We start from the raw sequence: 22,470 nt of genomic DNA, 5'->3' as shown, positions 1-22,470 counted from the left end.
TATTGTGTCACTAATGAAAAAAAACCCCAGTTGGTTCATATTTTCTTGTGATACAGTCTCTTGGTATAAGGGGCTTCAATGGCCCCCAGAGATTGCTAATATTGTAGGGTATGTCCCTCTATGAAAATTTTTTCCATTCTTGCCATAGGCATGGAGACAGGAAATAAAGCAGCAACAGAGTATGTTGCACTTACAGTTACACTTCAGCTATGATGCCTCCCCCTACTTGAGAAGCAACAAAGCGGAAAGCTAGCTACTGGTCCCCAAGACTCCAGCCGCATACCATGGAGCATGGAGCTGCTGCAGATCTGTGCTGCCCACAATTTGGTAGTTGCACATCTGCTTACCCTGATGTGGGGGCCTCAGAATGAGGTCTGCCATCACTGTGCCAGTTTAGGGCAGAACTGCAGTAATTCTGCTGCAGAGGACCTTCCAGACATGAGCAGGAAGAGACAGATTCTCCCCATTTGTCCTCATTTGAACTTAGGATGTTTGGTATTTCTTAATTTTTAACAACAGTTATTTAAATTTTAAAATATGGTTCCACTGAAGTTTTCTTTCTTTCATTTCAATAAAAGTGAATCCTGAGAACTGCTGGATTGGTAGCACTCCATCCATGTATGTATTACAGCAGTCAGTGACAGTGAAAGTGCACATGGTCTTCCCACTTTGCTTAAACCCTGAGGTGAGAGGCCCACCTGCAGAGAAAGGAGAGAGTGTTTGTATTAATTTTTTGGTCTGACCTCTGAAAGATGGGTGCTAGTTTTACTATTGCGAATACCTGTCCATCAAAGACTCGACTGTGCACAGTTATGTGTTTTATAGATTCCTGGCAGTCTGCATGTGGCTGTGACTGTCATTACTTACCTCTGCCATATTCATGTCTCTGTAAAAAGGCTCTCTACAAGCACCCCGTTTTTCCAGTTTTTTGTAACTTTTATATTGCAAATGAACTGGGTAACTATTTCCAGTAAAGCAGTAACCCCTTAGAAGACCCTAAAGATTCAGTCCCTATTTGAGCCACTGCCAGATATTACAGTTAAGACAGAATTAGTCTGCTAATCGTGTTTTTCATGGTAACCCAGATACATGTTCAGGAAATGAATGGCACTGCAAATTTTAATATTTTTCTGGCTGATTTCTGTCATACCTTAAATTGAATGTGTGGCAGGATTATGACAGTCAGTTGACTGTCAGCTGGATTGGGGTCATCACCAGGATTCAAACAGCCCCAATGGTCCCTAGAGGTTGATGATCAGCAGCTGACTCGTTCCAAGGAGCACAGCAGTGCTGATTCCCAGTATAGTCATGATCCAGTCAATGATCAACTGATTGTCAGCTGTCAGGGATCAAACAGGGGCCAGTCCAAGCTCCAGTGCAGTCCTGGATCTAGCCAAAAATTAGCTGATCATCACTGGGCAGGGTCTGCACCTGAACCATTTTGAGCCCTGGTGCAGTTCTGGACCCAGCTGAGAATCACCTCATCATTGCGGGGACTGCACTGTGGCCAGTTTGGGTCCTGGTACAGTTCCAATCCAGTTGCCATTCAGCTGATTTTTGGGTACTTGGCTTTCTGCTTGCTGGTACAGGGGAAAGTTAGGGTCATGTGGCATGGCCGGAGGTGTGAATGTTGGGATTAGGGATCAGATTCCATTACACCTATCAGCAGCCTTAATGTCAGTACAAAAACTATCACAGTTATGTTGAGATGGTATCAGATATGACTGAGTTCTAAATATAGTTATACCACCTTGTACTATGTACAATAGTTACATCTTGTGTGAAAACAAAACATAAGAGAAGAACTATTTGTATAAAAGGGAAGTGCACTAGAATTTAAGCTTGTATTTATAATTTGCTGCATTTTATTATTCATAATTAGAAATCTGTTACTGTATGACACATCTGGCACCAAGTACAACTGTGATGCCCCCTGCTGACCAACCTACTCCTCCCCCACTCTAGCTCCTCGAGGTGCCCTCCCTTTGTGTTGGCAGAATGTATAATATTGTGGAAAGCTGCACCAGAGTCCCTCAATTCCTCATGTATCTTGTGCTCTCCAGGCCCATTGCATCAGTCTTGCTCTTGGGCACTAAAACCCCTTAGGAGCATTAATTTTGGCTTCCAGCTCCCCCATAGCCATGCCCAGGTCTCATGGGTGTCAATCAGTATCAATTCAGAGGGAGCCCTTGCCTCCAGCATGGCACTTGGTCCCTCAAGCCTCAGACATTTGTCTGGGTTTGGCCTTCTTGGACCTCTTACTCTGGCTATGCTTCTCAGCTGAGGTCTGCTGCCCTGGACCTTGGCTTCTGGGCCCCAGCCCTGATTTTGCTTTCTTGGGCTCTGAGCCCCTCAGCCCTCTGGTTTGGCCTCTTGGGCTCCTCTGTGGATCTGTGACCAAGGCACCCCTGTGGCCTCCATACCACCCCCATAGCCACAACTCAGTCCTCCCTTGAAACATAACACAAATATAAGCAAACCACTTCCCAAACTAAACTTTAACCCCAGTCTGGATCAGTTCCCCACCACAAGCTATACTTCCCCTTTAGCTGCACTGTCTAGCTCCCCTGGGTAGTTTAGGTGTCCGTGGGCCTGTTTCCTGAAGTCCCCTTCTCTCAGGAGCTCCTTACCCCACATCATGCAGGGCCAGACTGCTCACTTTGCTTCTGGCTCTGGGTTTGTAAGTCTGTAAGCCCCCCTTCTTTCAGTCATGTGATCCCCCAGCCAAGCACAGGGGTTTCCTCTTTGCCTAATGGCCTTTGTGGGCTCCTCTGTTGCAGCCCCACACAGCAGGCATAGCCTCCTGCACTCTCTACTTGACGTGACAGGAACTTCTGGCTCTTTTTATATTTTATTTTGTGTCTCTTGACAGTTTCCTCCATTTAGTTTTAAAAAAATCAGCTTACATCTAGTAGTTATTATCCAGTGTAATATGCTCACTTCTAACTTTTACTGTCTCTAAAAAAGAACTTGTAACGCATCCTCTTTTACTTTTAAAAACTAACTGGCAGGGTAGTTGCCAGTATAAAAAGTCATTAGTCATTTGTTTTTATGAGGATTTCAGTGGTTATAGTTGTAAACAGCAAAACATAATGACACACTGTATTCTTCAATAGTGATTATATAATCAAATATATAGCATATCATGCCGCAGTGGTCATAACAAGTAAACACTGAACAACAGTTACGATACGGTGGGATCTGCAGTGCTGTAGATGTTGCTGGCAGCTGTTGAATGTATGTTGTTAAACCGCTATGCATACTCAAAGAAATACATGTTTTTATAATAGTCATGGAGAAAAAAATGTCATAAGAAATAGGGGAGAGATTTGTATGTTCAGAACTGGGCCCCTGGGGTCTCCTCAGGATGATCTCACTCCTCTTGCATGGGGTGGCATCCCCACACTTCCTCCGAGGGGCTCTCTATAGGTCAGAATTTGCACACCTGCAACTTGGGAGGTGTAGGTGTAGGGCAGCCGTGTATTATGTGTGTGGGGCAGTTTGGGCTGGTGCTCTGTGCAACTGATCTCCACCAGCTTTGAAGCCACTATTGAGAGGAAACGATTTAGATAAGGGCTTCATCCAACACTTCCTAGGTGAGACAGTGGTGGCAAGGGAAAGTTCAGATGAATACAGCCTCTTTCGAGTCTCAGGACCAATACCTGAGTCTAGGGACAGACATTACACATAAACCAGTTGAAGTGATTAGAAACTGTTTTAAACCTGTAACAGAACAGACATTCAGTGTGCATAAACCAGTTTCAAAATGGCCAAAACTGGTTTAAGATAAACCTGGTTGAATGTAGTATCAGACTTAACTGATTTGGTCCAAACTGATTTATGCAATGTCTGTTCCAAACCTGAGAGGCTGTGTGGTTTCAGCAGTTCCTCCATGTCTTAGGGGCCATTCCACAGATCCCATCTGGAGGGGGAAGGGCACCCTGTGCTGAAAAGCCAAGCTTTTCCAGGGAGTCAGTATAATCTGGATCACTGATAGTTTCATACAATAGTTTCATACAATCATCTTAGTATACCAGAATGAAAAATAGAATACAATAAAATACAGCATTATGTATTTTCTCTCTTCTCAAACCTGGAAACATCTCTTTGACTTCAAGGAATGATTACGAGTATAAAAGATTTTGTATTAAATTAGAGTCTTGTTGCCAGGGATTCTGGGAGTAGCTACAACAGCTCAAGGCCCTGATTCAGCAAAGCACTTTCATGTACTTTGAAAGTCACTTCAGTACATGCTTAAGTGCATTAATGAGTACAGCTGGGTTTATGCACGTGCTTAAAAGTAAGCACCATACTTCTGAGTTTTTGTCAGTCAGGTACTTAAATACTACAGAAAACGTGGATGGATGGAAGTACTGCCAGTTTGCATAGATGCCTATGACCTGGGCTTTCCCTCAAAACATAGAAGCTCCACTGAGGTAGAAAACCACATGCCTGTGCCCTCTGGAAACATCTCACTCTTCTGGAGATGTTACAGAGTGACCTCTTCTCATGCAAGTTCACACAGATTTCAGCTTACCTGATGATGAGAATGATTATGCTCCAGAATTTATAAAATGAAACATGACATTGCAAGCAGTTGTTGACATCCTATTGTAAGTTTGGAAGAAGGAGAAAGACAAATAATGCATTGCTTTGTCATTTTTAAAGACTTCTTTCTGGAGGAAGTGGAATGGTCAGCTTTAAAGCTGTTCACAGTGGAGACTTGGGTGAGGAAATCTTGAGGGGAAGATTAAATGACATTGGAGGAAATCAGGAGAGCTGAAATTGTGGGAGAAGAGAGTGGATGAAGGAAAGAGTAAAGGGGAAACTAATAGGAAACGAGAATCCAGAGACTGAGGAGGAATAGGAGCAGGGTGGGACAAAGAGGAGCATAACTGAGGTGACTAGAGAAGGAAGTTAAAATCCTGTTGGAGAGAGATCAGTAAACATAATAGTCCAGAGCTGAAAAAATGAATGTTAGAATCTGCTGATATCCCTTCTTGTTGATGCAGACCTACTGGCAGTTGGTGTTTTCCAGGGTCTGATGCTTTTTATATCATCCTCAGCAAGTTACTAGATCTGGGCCTGGATTTTTTGAAGGAGGAGTGGCTGTTGGGACCCAGCGTCCTTGAAGGGCTTCCTTGGATCTGGAAAGGGAGGAGCTGACACGCCTGGCTTTCAATCCCATTCCTGCTGCTGTACTTGGCTCTCAGCCAGTTGGAGAGTGGACCATTGAGAATAACATTGACTTTCAGCTTGCTTGCAAAATCAGTTAAACAATTTACTGTTAAACATGCACTGGATAATATTGAAGCTTTTGCTTGGTATTTGGGTTTCTAAAAGTTCTTGATTTGTATTAACAGCAAAAAACCTGTAAAATGACTTTATGCAGCTCCAAACTTACCTATTTTAAATAGTTTGCAGATTAAATTTGCTAAGTTTAGTCAATCAATATACAATATTTTCTTTGCTGGCCTAACAGGAAACTTACCAGGTAATGTGATCTCCAGCTGTGGTTTTTTTGCCTCTCACATCATCATTAGTTATAAGGATTCTGTGATTTGAACTTTGCCTGACAATGAACCTCAAGGCCAGTTCATTCTTCTGTAAACATTGGTTTTACACTGCTAACAGAAGTAGCATTTTTTTTAACCAGTAAAGGAAAGATTACTCAAAAACATGCAGTGTAAAAATGCTTTGACAAAGTGGGTGCTATTCTTATATGGACATTTTTCAGACTTGAAGAACACTTAAGACACCATAAATGGTTCTTGGTCAGTTGTTAGGGTTTGGTGGATAATTTGCCAAGGTGGCAAAGAAATGAATCTGTTGCTAGTGTGTGCTCTTAATACCCAATGAATGCAGCTGCATAACATAAACCTTGGAGCAAATGGGCTATTTTCATATGTGGAAAGCTAAAATGGATTTACCTTGAAAATACTTTTACCAAGCCAAAAAGATAACATCAAATAGGGAAGGAAGGAAGAAAAGGGGAGCAAAACAAAGCAGGAAAAACCTCTATTCCCCCACTTTTTATAAGCTTGCTGCATTTTTTTTTCAAGGAAGTTGGTGTCACGTTAGGAACTAATAACTTTGATCTTTGTCCCATTCATACATTAGTTTTTCCAAGCTGATAGCTGAACAGAATTGGCTCTTGCATCCGATTACATTCTGTTAGCCTGATAGGTGACGACAACTATCCCATTGATCGTGGTATGTGTACGTTAAAAAAATACATTGCTTGTTTTATTATTCTTTGTAAGCCAGCAGCATCAAAGGAATGAGCTACCCCCACTGCTCTCACAGCTGCTGCCTATGTCTGTTCTATATATACACTAAACTAATTGGAAAAACAGGGACAAAAAGGCATTTAGTTCAGGTCAACCAATTGGACTACTGCAAATGCATGACAGGCTTAATCATTGTCTTTTGCCAAAGATCAGGTTGCTAGGGGCAAGCACTCCAAGCCTTACTTCTGAACATTGGTCTTTTTCCCGTGCCTTGGAACATGGACACTGTGAGAGAAGGCATTCAGACAGACTATGGGCATTGTAGCAGGGTATGATGACAAGGATATTTTCAGGAAAAGCTATTTGTCCTCATCAGCTATGAACTCAAGGTTCAGCCTAAGTTCCTTATGACTGTGTGAAGCTTGAGAAAGACACAGTGTTCCCTCTTGACAAAAGTGATGCGGTTAATTACTGAATTCTTGTAGTAGAGTTAGTATTATTGTAGCTACAACCTGAAGAAGGGCAATTTGTGTCTTGTGTCTAACATCTCTTCTGACTATATATTGATCCAATACAAGCTATCAACAAGAAAATCCTTGAACAGTTGTAAACATCAAATCAGTTTATGGTGCCATATCATGCTAAAAACATAAAGGAGAATCTTTGCTTTGTTGCAACCTAGTTTTTGTCATCATCCATGCAAATGAACATTGGCAAAAGTAATTTTAAAAAGCCTAATCCTCTTAATGATTAACGAATTTTGGATCATCTACATTTGTTTTCATCACAAATATAGGTGTGCTTTTACAATAGAGGTAAGTTGGCAAATCATGGAAACGGGCAAAATACCTCTTTTTTTAAAAGCTTTTTCCAATAGATGGGCTTTTTAGAAGTTGTAAATGACTAGCCATCTCAGCATGAATTCTGTATTGCAGAAGTAATTAGTATGTGGTGAACAGAATATTTGTTCACACTAATTAGCATTATTTTCTTCTGAAATCTAAAGGAAAAATATACACCAAAAATGGCCTTAAATTAAAAATAGGTCAGGGATCAGCTGATCTAGGGAATTCTTTATTGCCTAGTATTTTCTCTCCAGGCAGTTGAAGTTCATGGAAATAATTGCACATAGAGTCTGGTTGTTATTCTTTTAGGAATGCCTGTTATACTTTGAAAAAATACTTTGCTTCCCTATTTGTGCTGTTGATTGTATCAATAATCTATTTTTTCTCTTCTCTTTTTTTTCTAGGCCTTCTGCATTATCTAATAGCCCAACGTATTCAGATCTTCCATTCATTAGAATTTCTCCACACAGAAATCCGGCTGCCACCTCAGAATCTCCCTTCAGCCCTCCTCACCCTTACATTAACCCATACATGGACTACATTCGATCCCTGCACAGCAGCCCTTCTCTGTCCATGATCTCAGCAGCCCGAGGACTCAGCCCAACAGACGGTGGGTTAAGAATGGTTTCCTGTTTGCTGTCATTGTGGCGACTTAAGTTATATTAATCTTGTCAACATTTTTTTCTTCATACAAAGCAGCTTCAGCACCTTTGTCAGATATATTCATTATGTCATAAATGTTTCAATACTTCATCAGCCTATCAACTGGTCATTTGTATATTTCACAAATGCTGAAACTTTTGCAAAAAAAAATCCTCATGCAAAATTTAAAATCTAAAGGGGCTTCAGCTTTAGAACATCTTTTGTCTGTGGGATGGACTGTGGGTGTGATTTTGTTTTTTCTGTAAATCAAGAATATCTGCACTGAGTCAAACCTAATTCTTAATTAGTGAAAATTAGTAGAGCACCATATTGTTCATGGAACATATTTGTTGGGAAGTTCTTTTCTTTAATTAAAACAGTAGTTTTATTATCTTAACTCTGTACTCACTGGGTACTTTGAACCATTATAGCACTGCTTAATTTCAGTGGAACAGTGATTTCTCCTAGGTGAGGATCTGGCCAAATGAGATTACACTGGAATAAAATAGGTGATTGGTGATCACAGGCAAATCCCATGTGTTTAAACTAGTCAAATTTAGGTAGTATAGTTAGGAAGTGTTGTTTCCTTTAGATTTGGCTGGTATACAGATATTACTTTCCTGTTTATTTGGATGTGAGTTAACATCTGCAGTCTCTCCTCTATCCTTATTCTGGCAAAACTCCCATTAATTTCATTGGGACTTTCCCTGAGTGAGCAGTGAACAGAATCACTTGTGGGCTGGTTCCTGTTAATTATTTTGTTTCCATAGTTTAGTAGTTTGATACTTCAAAATGGTAATGTTTTGCTGAATAGTATTATAGTGGTGTAATTTAGTGGCAATAACTTAACTCCTTTTTAACTAAGAAAAAAGATCCTTCCAATGCGCACACAGATTTACAAAAGAGAGACAAACTGCCGTTAGCTGAATTTGAAAAATGAGCAGTACACCTTGCCCAAATGGATAACTAATGAATCCTCACTTATAAGAACATATACCTTTACAGCTAATCCATTAGTTATGGGTGCATATTCTTGTGAGCATAAATTTTAATGACCTATTGTCAATCAGAGTTTATGCATACACATAAGGCTTTTTTGTCAGTGGTATGGACTGTTTGGTGATTGTGTAAATCATTGTTAACTCCATGCTTCTCTAACAAAAGCTCTGTGCAGTGACTGGAAAAATTATTTTAAAGGAACTTGTCACTGAGTACTCTGGAGTGCTTATCCTGCCTTGGAGACTTTGGTTTATTTTTAAATAAATATGTTGTAATTATGTGTTTCTCTATTTTTCAATAAAGGTTAATATAAGGACATTTCAAGAACCTTTTATCAAATCTGATTAAAAAAAAATCACTTACACTTTGATTCTACTCCACTGCATGTATAAATAAAGACCAATGTATACCATCCATATGGCATATCTGGCATGAGGTGTCAGTAAAACGACCTGTTTTTTTTAAAGGAAGTTAAATATGTTGCACAGCTAGCTGTATGTGTTAGTCAAGCATGGAACCGTACAACCTTTATTCAGAGAGAGCTTCCTAGGATCACACCATAATGTCTCATGTTCATTTATAGTCTCTGCCCCATTTTGGGTACTACCAGAATGCTAATTACAATGAATAACAGCATATTTGTTGCCATACGTGTGCATATACGCACACTGCTAATGTCAGAACTGAGTTACTAATCCATTCAGACACATGCACAACGTGCACTGGAAGGCAAATAAAATTGTGCTGTTTTCCTGAAATACATAAAAAGGTATGTAACATTAATTAAATTGCTTTAGGCCATTTAAATTACTGTTCCAGGGATCAGTACACTGATGCACAGATCCTGGGATAGGTGGAAACCAAAAAAGCCTAGAATGTAACCCAAAGAAAGCTACAGGTGTGCTCTGTTATGCTTCCTGTAGCCTTTTGGTGAAGCAGGGGAGAACATAGCTGAGTGCCTTGCATCCTGCCCTGTCACTTTTAGGAACACCAATGATGGACAGCAATTCAAAAACTCACTTCAGCAACACAAGGCAGCCAGAAAGTGGGCCAAGGACTGGGTCCATCCAATTTGTATGTTTTCCAGTACAGTCCCAAATGCTCTCAGTGTTGTCCACACACAAAGAAGACACAGGAGCTCACTTTTCTCCAATTTACACTTGCATAAAACTAGAGCAACTCCACTAAAGCTACAGTGGGGTAAAAATTGGTGCAAAGTGACAAAGACCTGGTCCGTGGCCTAATGATCTCAAATTCTAAATGACCTGTGCCACAGCAGGGCTGGATTTGGATCACCTGTTAATGGTGCAGTCCTTCCAAGATGCCCATGAGTAGATTTATACATGTGAATAGTTTCATTAAGTTTTGCTTTTTCCAAAATACATAATATATATATTAGCTACATATTTTGGAAGCTGAACTTTGCAGCTAAACTCAATTACTCTTCAACTAACCCATTATTAGTTGTCCAATTTTTTAATATTTAAAGAAGGCCTTCAGGAAAGCTTTCTTAAGTAAGCCAAACCTTGAACATATGGAACATTAGCAGTACAGTTATATATGTTAATCTATGCCTTTGCTGGTTCTGCTGCTTTCCCTTTTGAGCTTGCAGTGTTATTGTTAGTTAACCCAGACACTTATGTCAGAAAGCTCAGGAAGCATTTTAAGTGTGTCTGGAAAGATATCGCAGTTGCCTACTACTGTAGAATTTTAAAATCAATGACTCAGTATAATGAGTTTTTTTTAATTTCAGTCAAATGTTTTTCTTACCATTTTACAAGAGGTGACAGTGGGCGAGGAAGGGATCCTAATTCTTTTGTAATTTTGATGAGGGAGGGGTTCCTTTTTGGTTCAGTTTCTTTACTATCCTTACTCCTGAAAAGTCCCTTTCTAAAGTTCTTTTCTTTTTCCTACCTTTTTTCTGAAAGTTTGGCTTAAAATAATGTATACTCTTCAATGTGTTGTCTTTCATTATATAGCAGCAAAAATGTGTTTCTGCCTATTTTATGTCTAAGAGTACAGTCTGCTTTGTAAATTCTGTTGCTGTAGGAGCTTTCACTCTGACATCACCATTTTTTCCTTTTAGACAAACTTTGGTGCTTGTTTGCATTTTGGACCTGATCCTTCCAACACAAATTCAAATAAGTAACTTCACCCATATTAGTAACCCTACGTGAATACAATTATTCAAGTATTAGTGTTTGTAGGAGCAATGCTTGAAGTTTTACTTCCACTCAGGATATATTAAATGAAAGCAAGGAGGAATGTATAATAAAAAGTATAAATTAATCTTAAATTCAAGGATGTCAATGAACGTTAAAAACATTAATGCACTGTAGTGAACAACATTCATAAGAGTACAGTAGGACAATTTTGTTAACTCCACTTTACAAAGAAAGCAACTAAAAGACAGGGTAAGATTACATACCCAAGGTCGCATGGTCACATGGTATGCCATAGAGCAGAACCAAGAACAGAACCAAGCTTTTCTAATATGTAGGATATGTATGGACAGATGAGCATTTATACCACTTTAAAGGTAGGGATGCAGGGGGTTAGGAAGCAGGGAGACCTACCATACAGGACTGTCAGTCAGCTGATTTGTGATCTGTGTTGTGTCTTCACTCCTGTAGGATGCAATAGGTGCACCACAATAATGTGTCCCTGAGTAAAACAGAGAGTAAATTATTATGATTTAGCTTCTGCATACTGTGGAATAAAGCAGATAGAAAAACAGTTATAAGGAATTCCTCTGAACTATAGTGAGTGCCTCCCCACTTTTAAAACACCATAATTGTGTAATCTGTTCTACCCCCCACCTTCTGCTTTAAGCCACAAAACCACCTCCTAATTATTGTAGTATTAGAGGCCCACTTAAATGGTGTGCTGTTAAACTAACATAGATTTTCTCATTAGCCCCGGGTTATACCTCATTTAATGTCATGGAGTTTAGTAATGCTTCACCAATTTATGGGGAAAATAGCTTATAAATGCTTTTTAAAGAAGAAAAAAGTGTTTGCTTTTGTAAGATTAAAAGAAGTCATTGTCAGAGGACTGGATGACTCATAAGTTTGGTAATAGTGTATAGAGACTTCCCCTAAATCCTGCTAACACTTGGGCACAAGTATTTCCATTAAGTTCATTTGGAGTGCTCTCATAAGTACAGTTACGTATGTGTTTGTAGGAATGGTAGAAGGCCTCACTCAACTTGAATTCAGCCTAAATCAAAAATAAGTTGCTCCCATCTGAGAGCTACACTATCTGAGGAAGTCAGCTTGTCCTGCTCCAGCTCTACATACACAAAAACCTTTGCCATAAATTAAACTCTTTTGGTTTTCTCAACAGAGTCCAGAGACTAGAATGAGCTTTGCTGCCTCTGGAGATAGTTCCTTGAAGACAGGGTTGAGACATATTGGCAGAAGGCTTTGGGGAGATGCTGTTGCTACTTGCAGTTAGCTTTTATGTGACTAAATAAAACATATTAGTTTCCGGTGCTGTCAGTCTCACCTGGAGATTCACTTATAAAAATAAATATAAAAAATGAGGTCACCACAAGCTAATTAATATTTTATGTCTTGCTGTTTTTGAATGGTGCCTTTGCTTTATCATTGGTTGAATGATATTGACCACAATGGCATATTGCAGACGTTGCATTACATTAAAAAATAAACAAGATGATTTAATAGCTAAAGGGAAACAGTCATGTAATAAAACTCTGCTTCTTGTTTATCTTACGTCATTAATGGCACTTTTTATGTTGTGTTTTTAGCTCCCCATGCTGGAGTCAGTCCAGCTGAATATTACCATCAGATGGCTTTGTTGGCAGGTCAGCGCAGCCCGTATGCTGACATCATTCCTTCTGCTGCCACTGCAGGAGCTGGTGCCCTTCACATGGAGTATCTTCACGCCATGGATAGTAAGTGACCACACCATATAGAATGAGGCAAATTACAGCCTCAGTCCTACAAAGACAACTGCGTGGGTTGACCTCTGTGAGTGCATGGAACCTTGCTGATATCAGTGGGACTTTGTGTCCCCATGCTTCTTTTTGCAGGATGCTGGCCTGAGTGTACTTTGGGAGGAATAGCACTGCAAATTTCACAGTGATCCTTAAAAGGGAATCAGGAGAGAAATTTGACTGATCCTGATCATAAAGGGCTATGAACAAAACTGACCTTCAGTGGGACTTAGGTGCTTTTAAAAATGTTGCCTTAAGCATCAACCAGATGCCAAGTCAATTTTATCATTAATGTTGATGTATTCACTATTACTAAGGAACATGCTTACATCAATTTTTCTAATCCTTGTAAGTGTCCTCCTAACCACCCCCCCCAAACTAAATAAATAATAACATGAACAACTTGTAAAATGTGCTGAAAGAGTTTTCAGAGAGAAACAGCAGTGTTTCCCAATTGTACAACATTGTACTGAAGAAGCATTGAGGTTGTTCTGGCTTACATGTTATGGATTGTTGAGTCCCTGAGAATCCCAACCCAAATTTCTATATAGCTTCCTCCACCACTTAACCTTCTTTGAGACCTTTCATTGTTATCTAGCAAATGAGGAATTGAGAGCACTCCATGTAAAGCTGCTCACTGCTACTGCTAATCAGCCAAAAAACGGTTGCTGTTGAATTATGGAAAGTACTCCACTCCACTTAAGAGGTGCTTACACTGTGTGTGGAACAATCTCAGCTCCCTGAAACTTGGGAAGTCTGAGGCTGGGACTAGAAATCAAGCCTTGTTGACTCTCACTTGGCAGTAGGGAGCAATACTACTGTATTAGACCACCTGTTTGGCCTGTAACTTTTTAAAATCCTTGCTAGTGCATGGTTCTGTATCTCATTATTGGCCATATTCCATGGCTGCTGATCCCAAGGAGTTGACATCAAATATGAGAGTCATGAGGCTCCCCCACAGAATGTATAAGAGCATGGGAAAGCTGCTGTTGTCAGGAAATCCTTTGCAATTTGTTTGCATATGTTTGTGTGCATATGTGTGAGTATATGCATGAGTATGTAAGAGAGGTGATGGAGTAATCATTTTTACAAGAGTCAGGCAAACTGTATGGAGTAGGAATTGAACACGCAAATTAAACATCATCATTGATTAGTTGGAAATAAAGTGAGCATATTTTTTTAACTTTAGTCTGTTTCTGTTAACAATGATATATAGTGCTGCAGCTGCGCACAATGACTTTTGGTAGGTAGGTAAGATATTCCAAACTTATTTATTTCCTACTTAAAGAGGCCTATAATGAATATGTACAAGTAGAGTTGACATAAAACCAGATTTACAGATATCAGTCCTGCTGAACTTCACAGAACATGACGCTTTCAGATGGGTTTTCAGGGTACAATGCAAGAAATGGGTGATAAATTACTATTCTCTGTTATTAATGTGTCTAGAATACCATACTTACTCGAATCCAAGACAAGACCTTTTTCCACATGGGGGGGGAGGGGGAGGTAAGCCTCTCATTTTGGATTTGAGTCCAAGGCAATTGGGAGGAGTGGGAAGAAGGTGGCTGCTGCACATGTGACTCTGACCAACCCAGATTTGGCCATTGCTGCCCACCCCTCTCCTGCTGCCAGTTCTACCTTCTCCCAATCCCCCACCTCCGCTGCCACTTGCCCTCTGCTCTGGCATGGCTCTAGCCCTGCTGCAGTCCAGAGCACAGAGTATGTGCTCCAGCTCCAGCCCAGCCATGCAGCAGCTGTGGCAGTAGCAGCAGCTTCAGTCTCAGGTCAGGGTTCAGGGCTGGGTGAGAGCTGCTGCCACTGCACTAGCTGCTGCATGGCCAGACTGGGGCTAGAGCAGGGCCAAGGGCTAAGGGTGGTAGCAGGGTACCATGCCAGTGTCAGAGCCAGAGGGTAAGCAATGGTGTGGGTGGGAGCAAAGGGGCAGAGGTGGTGAGGGACAGGCAGAGGGGCAGAGCCAGCAGAAGGGCAGGAACGGGGCTGCGGGCACCTTGGGGGAGGCAGGCATCAGGACGGGGAAGTAGTGGGGATGGGGACACAGGCAGCAGGGAGCGAAGTGTGGGGGGTGAGGAGGAGGGGTCAGGCCACTTGACTTCTCCATAGCCCCTTTGCAGCCTTCCCTCCTTTCACTGCTTTCCCTATTGCAGCAATGGGGGGAAAATTAAGACAACCCTCCAATAATTAGATTCGTTACATGGGAAATTATAACAATATAGAATCTTAAATTCAGAGTCATCTTGGATTCAGGTAAATACAATAGATCCATAGCAACTTACAGCGGTTGGTATTATGCACATTTCTGGTAACATAAATGCAATTGCTTCCACTTCGTAGCTCCGTTGAGGTCAATGGAACTATCATATTTGGAACTAATTGAGACTTTGGTCCACCTGATATAAAACCTTGAGTCTCAAAGTGCTATATAGGGAGTGGGCACACTCCAGGCTGTCATGGAGATCTATTGTCATTTTTCTGTGCAGTACTTAGCTATTATGATGATGGGTATTCTATGAAATCCTAAGACTGGACACTGAAACACTTATACAAATAATGGCAGTAACACTGAAGAATCTATTAATGTAAGTAAAGACTAGAAGAGAGACACTGCTCTAATATTCATAAAAAAACAGCTTTAACATTGCAACTGCATTACCCCTTCTTACATAAAGGGAGAGTATTGGCCTTCACTGCTGATAACTTCATTCATAAAAGAGTGCCTTAACCATATTCACAAATAGGAACATTTCCTGTCACTGGTTTTGGACACATGGATATTTATTATAACCTATTTAATTTGTTTGTGTTTGTTTTTAAAGCTGAGATCAGACATTTGAAATTCATTAAAGCAGCAACTTTTCAATAAGGAATTACTGTGGTGCTAAAGGCAAAAATATGTAGCAATGTTATGCAAATGCGTTATTTTTAAACAGTAAATAGAGAATTAAAATAAGAGTGAATCCTAAGAAGGTCACTTAGGTTCACCTTCTGTGTTTGATGAAAATGTTTTTAGTCAGGCAATAACTGCTTTTATCTTAATAGGAGATGAAGTTACCCTTTTACTTTGTAAAAACTAATTAAAACTATCTTAACTTGCATGGGTATACAGCAAATTAATTGTCATTAAGTAGGAATCTGAACGTCCTATCATTCATCATGCTAAAGAAAACCCCTTTCTTCTTTGTCAGAATTTTAGATTAGAAAAGAGAAACAAAACAATTAGCAGAAAGGCGATATTAAGATGCTTTTTAACAATATGAATGCCTATGTTTACATTCAATAGCTAAATGCTGTGATCAATGCAAAACTATGTCATTTGTATGGATCACTCTTCTTCAGGGTTTTTATAGTGATCTTAAAAGTTGTCCTTCCCCACCATCTTGTCACAGAGAATGAAAAAGAAATTGATAGTTTTCCTCATTATCTCTTTAATCAAATTCTGAGAAGGTAACTGACTCAATCCACTGAAAGACCCCTTCTCATTTACTCCACACAACAACTGAACAAAGACAAAGAGAGACTGTTCTTTATTTACAAAATGGCAGTTGTCTCTTAAATGTATGTGCATACACCATCTAGCACAGTGATCTATTTTGAAGCCTCAAGATTAATACAAATAATAACAACGTCACATACTATACAGAAGAGATGAGTGCATTGTATGCAATATGAGGAATAACCTTCTTTGTGGTGTTGGAGAACCATAGTAGGGTAGCAGTCAAGGTGCTTGATCTTATGCAGAGGTTTAAGAGTTTCTGCATGGGCTGAAGTCTAATCTACCAAGACTTTTTGGTGTATTAGTAAGGAACAAGGCCAAGATTGTCCTTGGATCCTTGACTACATCATTTCCTCCTCTCATGTCCTCCTCTCAGAGGTTTGGAGTTTAACTTGATCTTCTTGAATGCTACAAGCCTTTTTGTGGCTATTTCTACAGGATGTTTTGGCAGTAAACAGATTTTTTACTTGGGTTTCTGCACAGATTTCCTCTTTTTCTCTTGACCATTCTCAGACCATACTTATTTTATAGTGTATTTTAATTATATCTACATATAACTAGGGGAGAAAATGGAGCTATGTTCCAACCCAACAGTGGCAACACTGTAAGTTTTGTTGGGAAGAAATGTCACCCTCATCCCTTTTTAGGTACTTACAACTTTCTGAAAAATTACCACCTTGATGATTGAGTGCTACTTAAATTCTAGAACTGTTTTTTTTCCCTTGTTTTTGAACAGTTCTTACTGCAATGCAGCCATAATCCTGACTGAGGTGTTTGGATACTGCTGCAATATATGATAATAGTAACACTTCAGCTAACAGTATTCATACTGTTTAGCCTCAGTAACTTTGGGGGAAAGGTGGCTAGGAGGGATGCTGTGTGGAATGTCTGGAGGACCAACCAGACCCATGTTGTATGTTGGTGTCCATACATTGCAGTGGACCAGTTAAGAATAGCACTTGATTTTCAAGGTGCACTTTTGAACCACTCAGTATAAACCACATTTAAACTGTTCCAAGTGTTATGTGTTTTGACTGGTAGAACCATTCGTTTCACTTGTATGTCAGTAAGAGATTTATCAGTTTGGAAACCAAGACAAAACTCACAATATATACTTCTATAGCATTAAAACCAAATTTCTTCTGATGCCTATGAACCAAAAACCATTGAATTTAACACAATTCTATTTATTATTATTTTTAATTCAACCATGTCATGTACACAGCATTTGGTAAAGACCAACACCTTGGACCTGTGTGAAGAAATTTAATTTAAAGGAGTGAAGTTATGTACATCTAAAAACTGTTCCATAAATAATTGAGAGATGCTAAAAATTTAAATTCAGAAATAAAGTTAATGAACAGATTTGCATTATGTGGTATTCCATTTTCTAAAGTAATGATTGATATCTCATATTTTAGAAATAACTGTACCCAAAAAATCAGATTTTTTTATTTATCATGCTTACTTTGATTTTTGACCATTGACTCAAATCTTTACTGTATGCTCTTACAATTTCTTCTATTATAACTTCCACTCCATAGTCTTATACAATTATGTCTTCCATGCAGTAGAGTTCCAGAATCTATCTTCCATTTTTACTCACTGCCAAAGTTGATGGTTTTTCAGTGCTTTGTACGGATGGCAAATAAAGTTTCTATTGAATCATTGGCCCTACATATTTGGTTTCCAAGAATTTTATGAAGAGGATGGAATGTAATGCTTCACTGAAAGAATACCTTAGATAGATAAATATTTCAAATTGCTAAATAAATGCTGAAGTGTTTGTGTTTAAAATAAATGCCTAGGCGAAGCTGAGAAGTTTATTTTAACAGTCAGGGTTGCTTATTAATTGTAATCTTTTTCTTTTTATAGTCATAAAAATAATTAAGAATGATGTTATGCTAAATGAATGGTTTAAAACATTTTGCAATATAATAAATGGTTATTTTACATTTAAAACTTTTTAAGTATTTAATTAAACTGTGAAGACCAGAAAAACAGTAATTCCACTTAATTGTATTTTCCATTTTGACAGTTGTGTCTTTGCTTGAAGCCAAACCCACTCTTCCATTATCAAATCCTGCAGAGCCCTCATTCAGCTATAATCATCACTTTATACTATGCAACAGGAATGTTTCATTTACATGCAAAAACTATTGACCCTCAGGAAATTGGCCAGATCCCAAGTGAATGATGAAGACTGACTGTCTTCTATATCTAGGTGAGGTGACCATCAAGGAATTGTCCCAAGGAGAAGAAAAGCTTGTTGGCTACCAAATAATCAGGCTGAGTTTAGGTTCCCTGCTATAAATCCACTTCACTTAATGTTTCCCACCTCTTCAACTACAGCCACAGCTGTCATCTCTCCAGAGTGAGAGGTTGGGATGTTCTGGCCTGGAGCCTAGACTGGCTTTGTTCTGAAGAGCAGGGTGGCTGCTAACAGCAATTGGAGAAGAAGAGGGAGGTTTAGGGAGGATTTAGGGGAGAGAGACCTTTTACAAGAGCCAGAGTATAACTTAGGACAGTGGTAGAGCATGAAGAGATGATTCCCTTCAGAGAGGAAAGGGAGAGGAGAAAAGTGTGCATTTTTGGGGAGTCTGGAGTGCACACTGATGAGTACTTGGTAGCCATCTCTTCAGGACCTGAAGAGTTAGTTCAGATGTAGGTAAGACTTATTAAGTATATGGGACTTAAGGATTTGGTGTCATAGTTCAAGTGGTTCTGATGCTAAAATGAGTTGAGGCTCTGACTGTGGAAGAAGCAAATCCCAACCATGCTTATGGTCACTTAGCAGGCAGCCTAACTTCCAGTCAGAGCTATGGAGATAACAGAAGTAGTAATAAGAGATAACAGATATGGAACCATTGCATCAGAGGAGAAGGAGGAGCATGTACTGTTGGTGGAGTATGCCAGACAAGGCTTCCCCAAGGTTGATAGAATTGAGACCACTGCCAACAAGAAGAAGTGACAGGTGGTGGTGGTTGGAGACTGTCTCTGTGCGGGACAGAGGCATCCATCTGCTGGCCTAACCTGTTGTCTTGGGAGGTCTACTGCTTGTCCAGGGCCCGGATCCAAGATGTCATGGAAAGATTACTGAGACTTGTCTGGCCTTCTGACTGCTACCCCATGCTGCTCATCCAGTGGGCACCAGTGATACTGCCAGGGGAGACCCTGAGCAGATCAAAAGTGACTACAGGGGTGAAAGGGACAGGGGCTCAGGTGCTGTTCTCCTCAATCCCTTTAGTCAAGAGGAGGGGCCTGGGAAGAAGCAGATGCATCCTGCAAATCAAGGCATGGCTGTGCAGATGGTGTCACTAGCAGGGCTTTGGCTTCTCTGACCATGGGATGTAGTTCCAAGAAGGATTGCTAAGAAAGTTGGGATCCACCTGACAAAGAAAGGGAAAACCATCATCACAGACAGGCTCCCTAACCTAGTGAGGAGGGCTTTAAACTAGGTCTGCCACAGGATGGAGATCAAAGCCCTGAGGTAAGTGTGGAAGCAAGGGATCTGGAGGAAGCACAAGCAGGAAGAGGCAACAGTGGAGGCCTTCCTGAGAAAGTAGGGCACCTGGCTAATTACCTCAGATGTCTGGATATGAATTCATTGAGCCTAGGAAGCAAGCAGGAAGAACTGAAAGTCCTTGCATAGTTACAGAACTATGACTTGCCTGCAATTACAGAGACTTGGTGGGATGGATCACATGACCAGAGCGCTGTTCTGAACGGGTATAAACTGTTCAGAAAGGACAGGCAGGGGAGGAGAGGAGTGATCACAGGGGAGGACTTGTGCTTTATGTAAAAGCTGTATGATTGCTCATTGCTCCAGTATCAAATGAGATAGGTCTGTTGAAAGTCTCTGGGTTAGGGTCAGAGGGGAGAGAAACAAGGGTGATGTCATAGTGGGGTCTGTTATAGACCACCAGACCAGGAGGAATTGGTGGATGAGGCTTTCTTCAAACAGCTAGCTGAAGTTTCCCAGTCACAGGCCCTGGGTCTCATGGGGGACTTCAGTCACCGTGACATTTGCTAGGAGGGCAATACAACAATGCATAGGCATCTGGGACCTGGTGCAGGTATTAGAGAGGCCAACTAGGGGCCATGCTCCTCTTGATCTGCTGCTCTCAAACAGGGAAGAATTGGTGGGGAATGTAGTAGCTCATAGTAACTTGGGCAGCAGTGACCATGAGATTACTGAGATGATGAGTTCAGGATCCTGAGGAAAGGAAGGAAGGAGAGGTGCAGAGTAAGGACCGTGGACTTCAGAAAAGCAGACATTGACTCGCTCGCCCCTGGGAGGCCAGTTGGAGGGGAAAAGGAGTCCAGGAGAGCTGGTTGTGTTTAAAAAAAAAACTGGGGACACAGGAGCAAACCATCCAGCTGTGCAGGAAGACTATCAAGTATGGCAGAAGATCAGCTTGGCTTAGGAGGGAACTAAAACACAGCGAGCTAAAACACAAAAAGTAAGCTTACAAGGAGTGAAAACGTGGACAGATGACTAGGGAGGAGTATAAGAATATTGCTCAGCCATGCAGGGACGAAATCAGGAAGACCAAAGCGCAATTGGAATTGCACCAAGCAAGGGACGTGAAGGGTAACAAAAAGGGTTTCTACAAGTATGTCAGCAACCAGAGGAAGATCAGGAGAAGTGTGGGTCCCTTTCTGAATGGGGGAGGCAACCTAGTGACAGATGATGCAGAAAGGCTGAAGTACTCAATGCCTTTTTTACCTCAATCTTGACAGGCTAAGTAGTCTCCCAAACTACTGCACCTGGCAACACAGTTTGGGGAGGTGAACAGCCAGCAGTGGTGAAAGAACAGGTTAGGGACTACTTAGAAAAGTTGGATGTGTACAACTCTATGGTGCCAGGCATAATGCACCCGAGCATGCTGAGGGAGTTGGCTGATGTGATTGCAGAGCTACTGACCATTATCTTGGAAAACTTATGGTGATTGGGTGAGGTCCCAGATGACTAGAAAAGGACAAATATAGTGCCCATCTTTACGAAAGGAGGATCCAGGGAACTACTGACCAGTCAGCCTTATCTCAGTCCCTGGAAAAGTCATGGAGCAGCTCCTCAAGGAATCCATTTCTAAGCACTTGAAGGAGAAGGTGGTGATTAGAAACAATCAGCATGGATTTACCAAGGCCAAGTCATGCCTGACCAACTTAATTGCCTTCTATAATGAGATGTCTGGCTCTGTGGATGTGGGGGGAACAGTGAATGTGATATACCTTAACTTTAGCAAGGCTTTTGATATGGTCTCCCACAACATTCTCACAAAGCAAGCTAAGGAAGTATGGGTTGGATGAATTTTGCTGTTGGAAAAAATGGCTGGATCATCAGCAAGGATCCTGGTTTTCCCTGATATAAAATCACAAATTCTCCAATAACCCCCCCCAAATCCTTTAATAAAATAAAGACTCCCCATAGCCTGCCCCCCCCAGCCCTGCTCATGCATCTCATTCCACCCCCCACAGCCTTGCTGGTGCCCCTTGCCCCCCACCCACAGCCCCTGCTCCCGCAGCCTGGCTGGAGGGGGCCCCCAGCTGCCAGGGCTATGGACCCAGGTCTGCAGACCCCTGGCCCTGCTCCCGGCTGCAGGGGGTGCTGGCTCCCCGCCATGGTACACACTCCCAAAGAGGGGCAGGGGGGATCTATGCCCCCCAGAACTGTGTGCAGGACAGGCACTGGCTGCGGGCATGGGTTTCAGCCCTGCTGCCCTCCCCCAGAGCCTCCGCAGCCCAGCAGGTGTGACCCAGTGTGGCAGGGCAGAGTGGGACTGTGCAGAGAAGCTGCTCACCACTGTGAGCGCCGTGCTGCCCTGGTGACACGTCTCCTGTGCATGGGGCTGCAGTGAGGGGCGCAACCCCACTCCACTGCCCTCAAAGCAGTCCCACACACAGGAGGTGTGTTGCCAGGGTAGCGTGGAGCTAATGGCAGCAAGCAGCTTCTTTGTATGGCCCCTCTGTGCCCTGCCTTGTTAGGTCATGCCCGCCAGGCTGCGGAGGCCCCAGGGGAGGGCAGCAGGGTGGGAGTCCATGCCCTCAGCCCTTGCCTGCCCTGCACACAGATCTGGGGGTCACAGGTCCACCCTGTCCCCCTCGGGAGTGCGCGCTGCAGCGGGGAGCCAGGCCCAGCCCCCTGGACAAGCGACTCAGGGGCCCATCCCACTACTCGCTGGGGCCCTGCAGCCCCACGTTGTGGCCCGGGCCCGAAGCCCCCCCCCCCCCCCCCCCCCCGCGCCGCGGCCCCGCCCCGCACCCCCCCCCCCCCCCCCC

General features: G+C 41.7%; 1 protein-coding gene across 6 annotated transcripts in view; it reads left to right on the top strand.

Moving 5' to 3' along the window:
• Nucleotides 1–22,470, top strand: part of GLI3 (GLI family zinc finger 3) — a 287,319-nt gene that overhangs the window by 182,854 nt on the left and 81,995 nt on the right. For all 6 annotated transcript variants that reach the window (XM_019509091.1, XM_019509087.1, XM_019509089.1 and 3 more), the window contains 2 exons: nt 7,480–7,685; nt 12,486–12,632. In XM_019509091.1, the coding sequence (XP_019364636.1) occupies nt 7,480–7,685; nt 12,486–12,632 (353 nt within the window). The remainder of the gene's footprint in view (nt 1–7,479; nt 7,686–12,485; nt 12,633–22,470) is intronic.

The sequence above is a fragment of the Gavialis gangeticus genome, unplaced genomic scaffold (assembly GCF_001723915.1).
Source record: "Gavialis gangeticus isolate Ggan-Ray unplaced genomic scaffold, GavGan_comp1, whole genome shotgun sequence".
Taxonomy (NCBI): Eukaryota; Metazoa; Chordata; order Crocodylia; family Gavialidae; genus Gavialis; species Gavialis gangeticus.
Note: the sequence above shows the minus strand (reverse complement) of the source record. Positions and strands in the feature narration are given on the sequence as shown.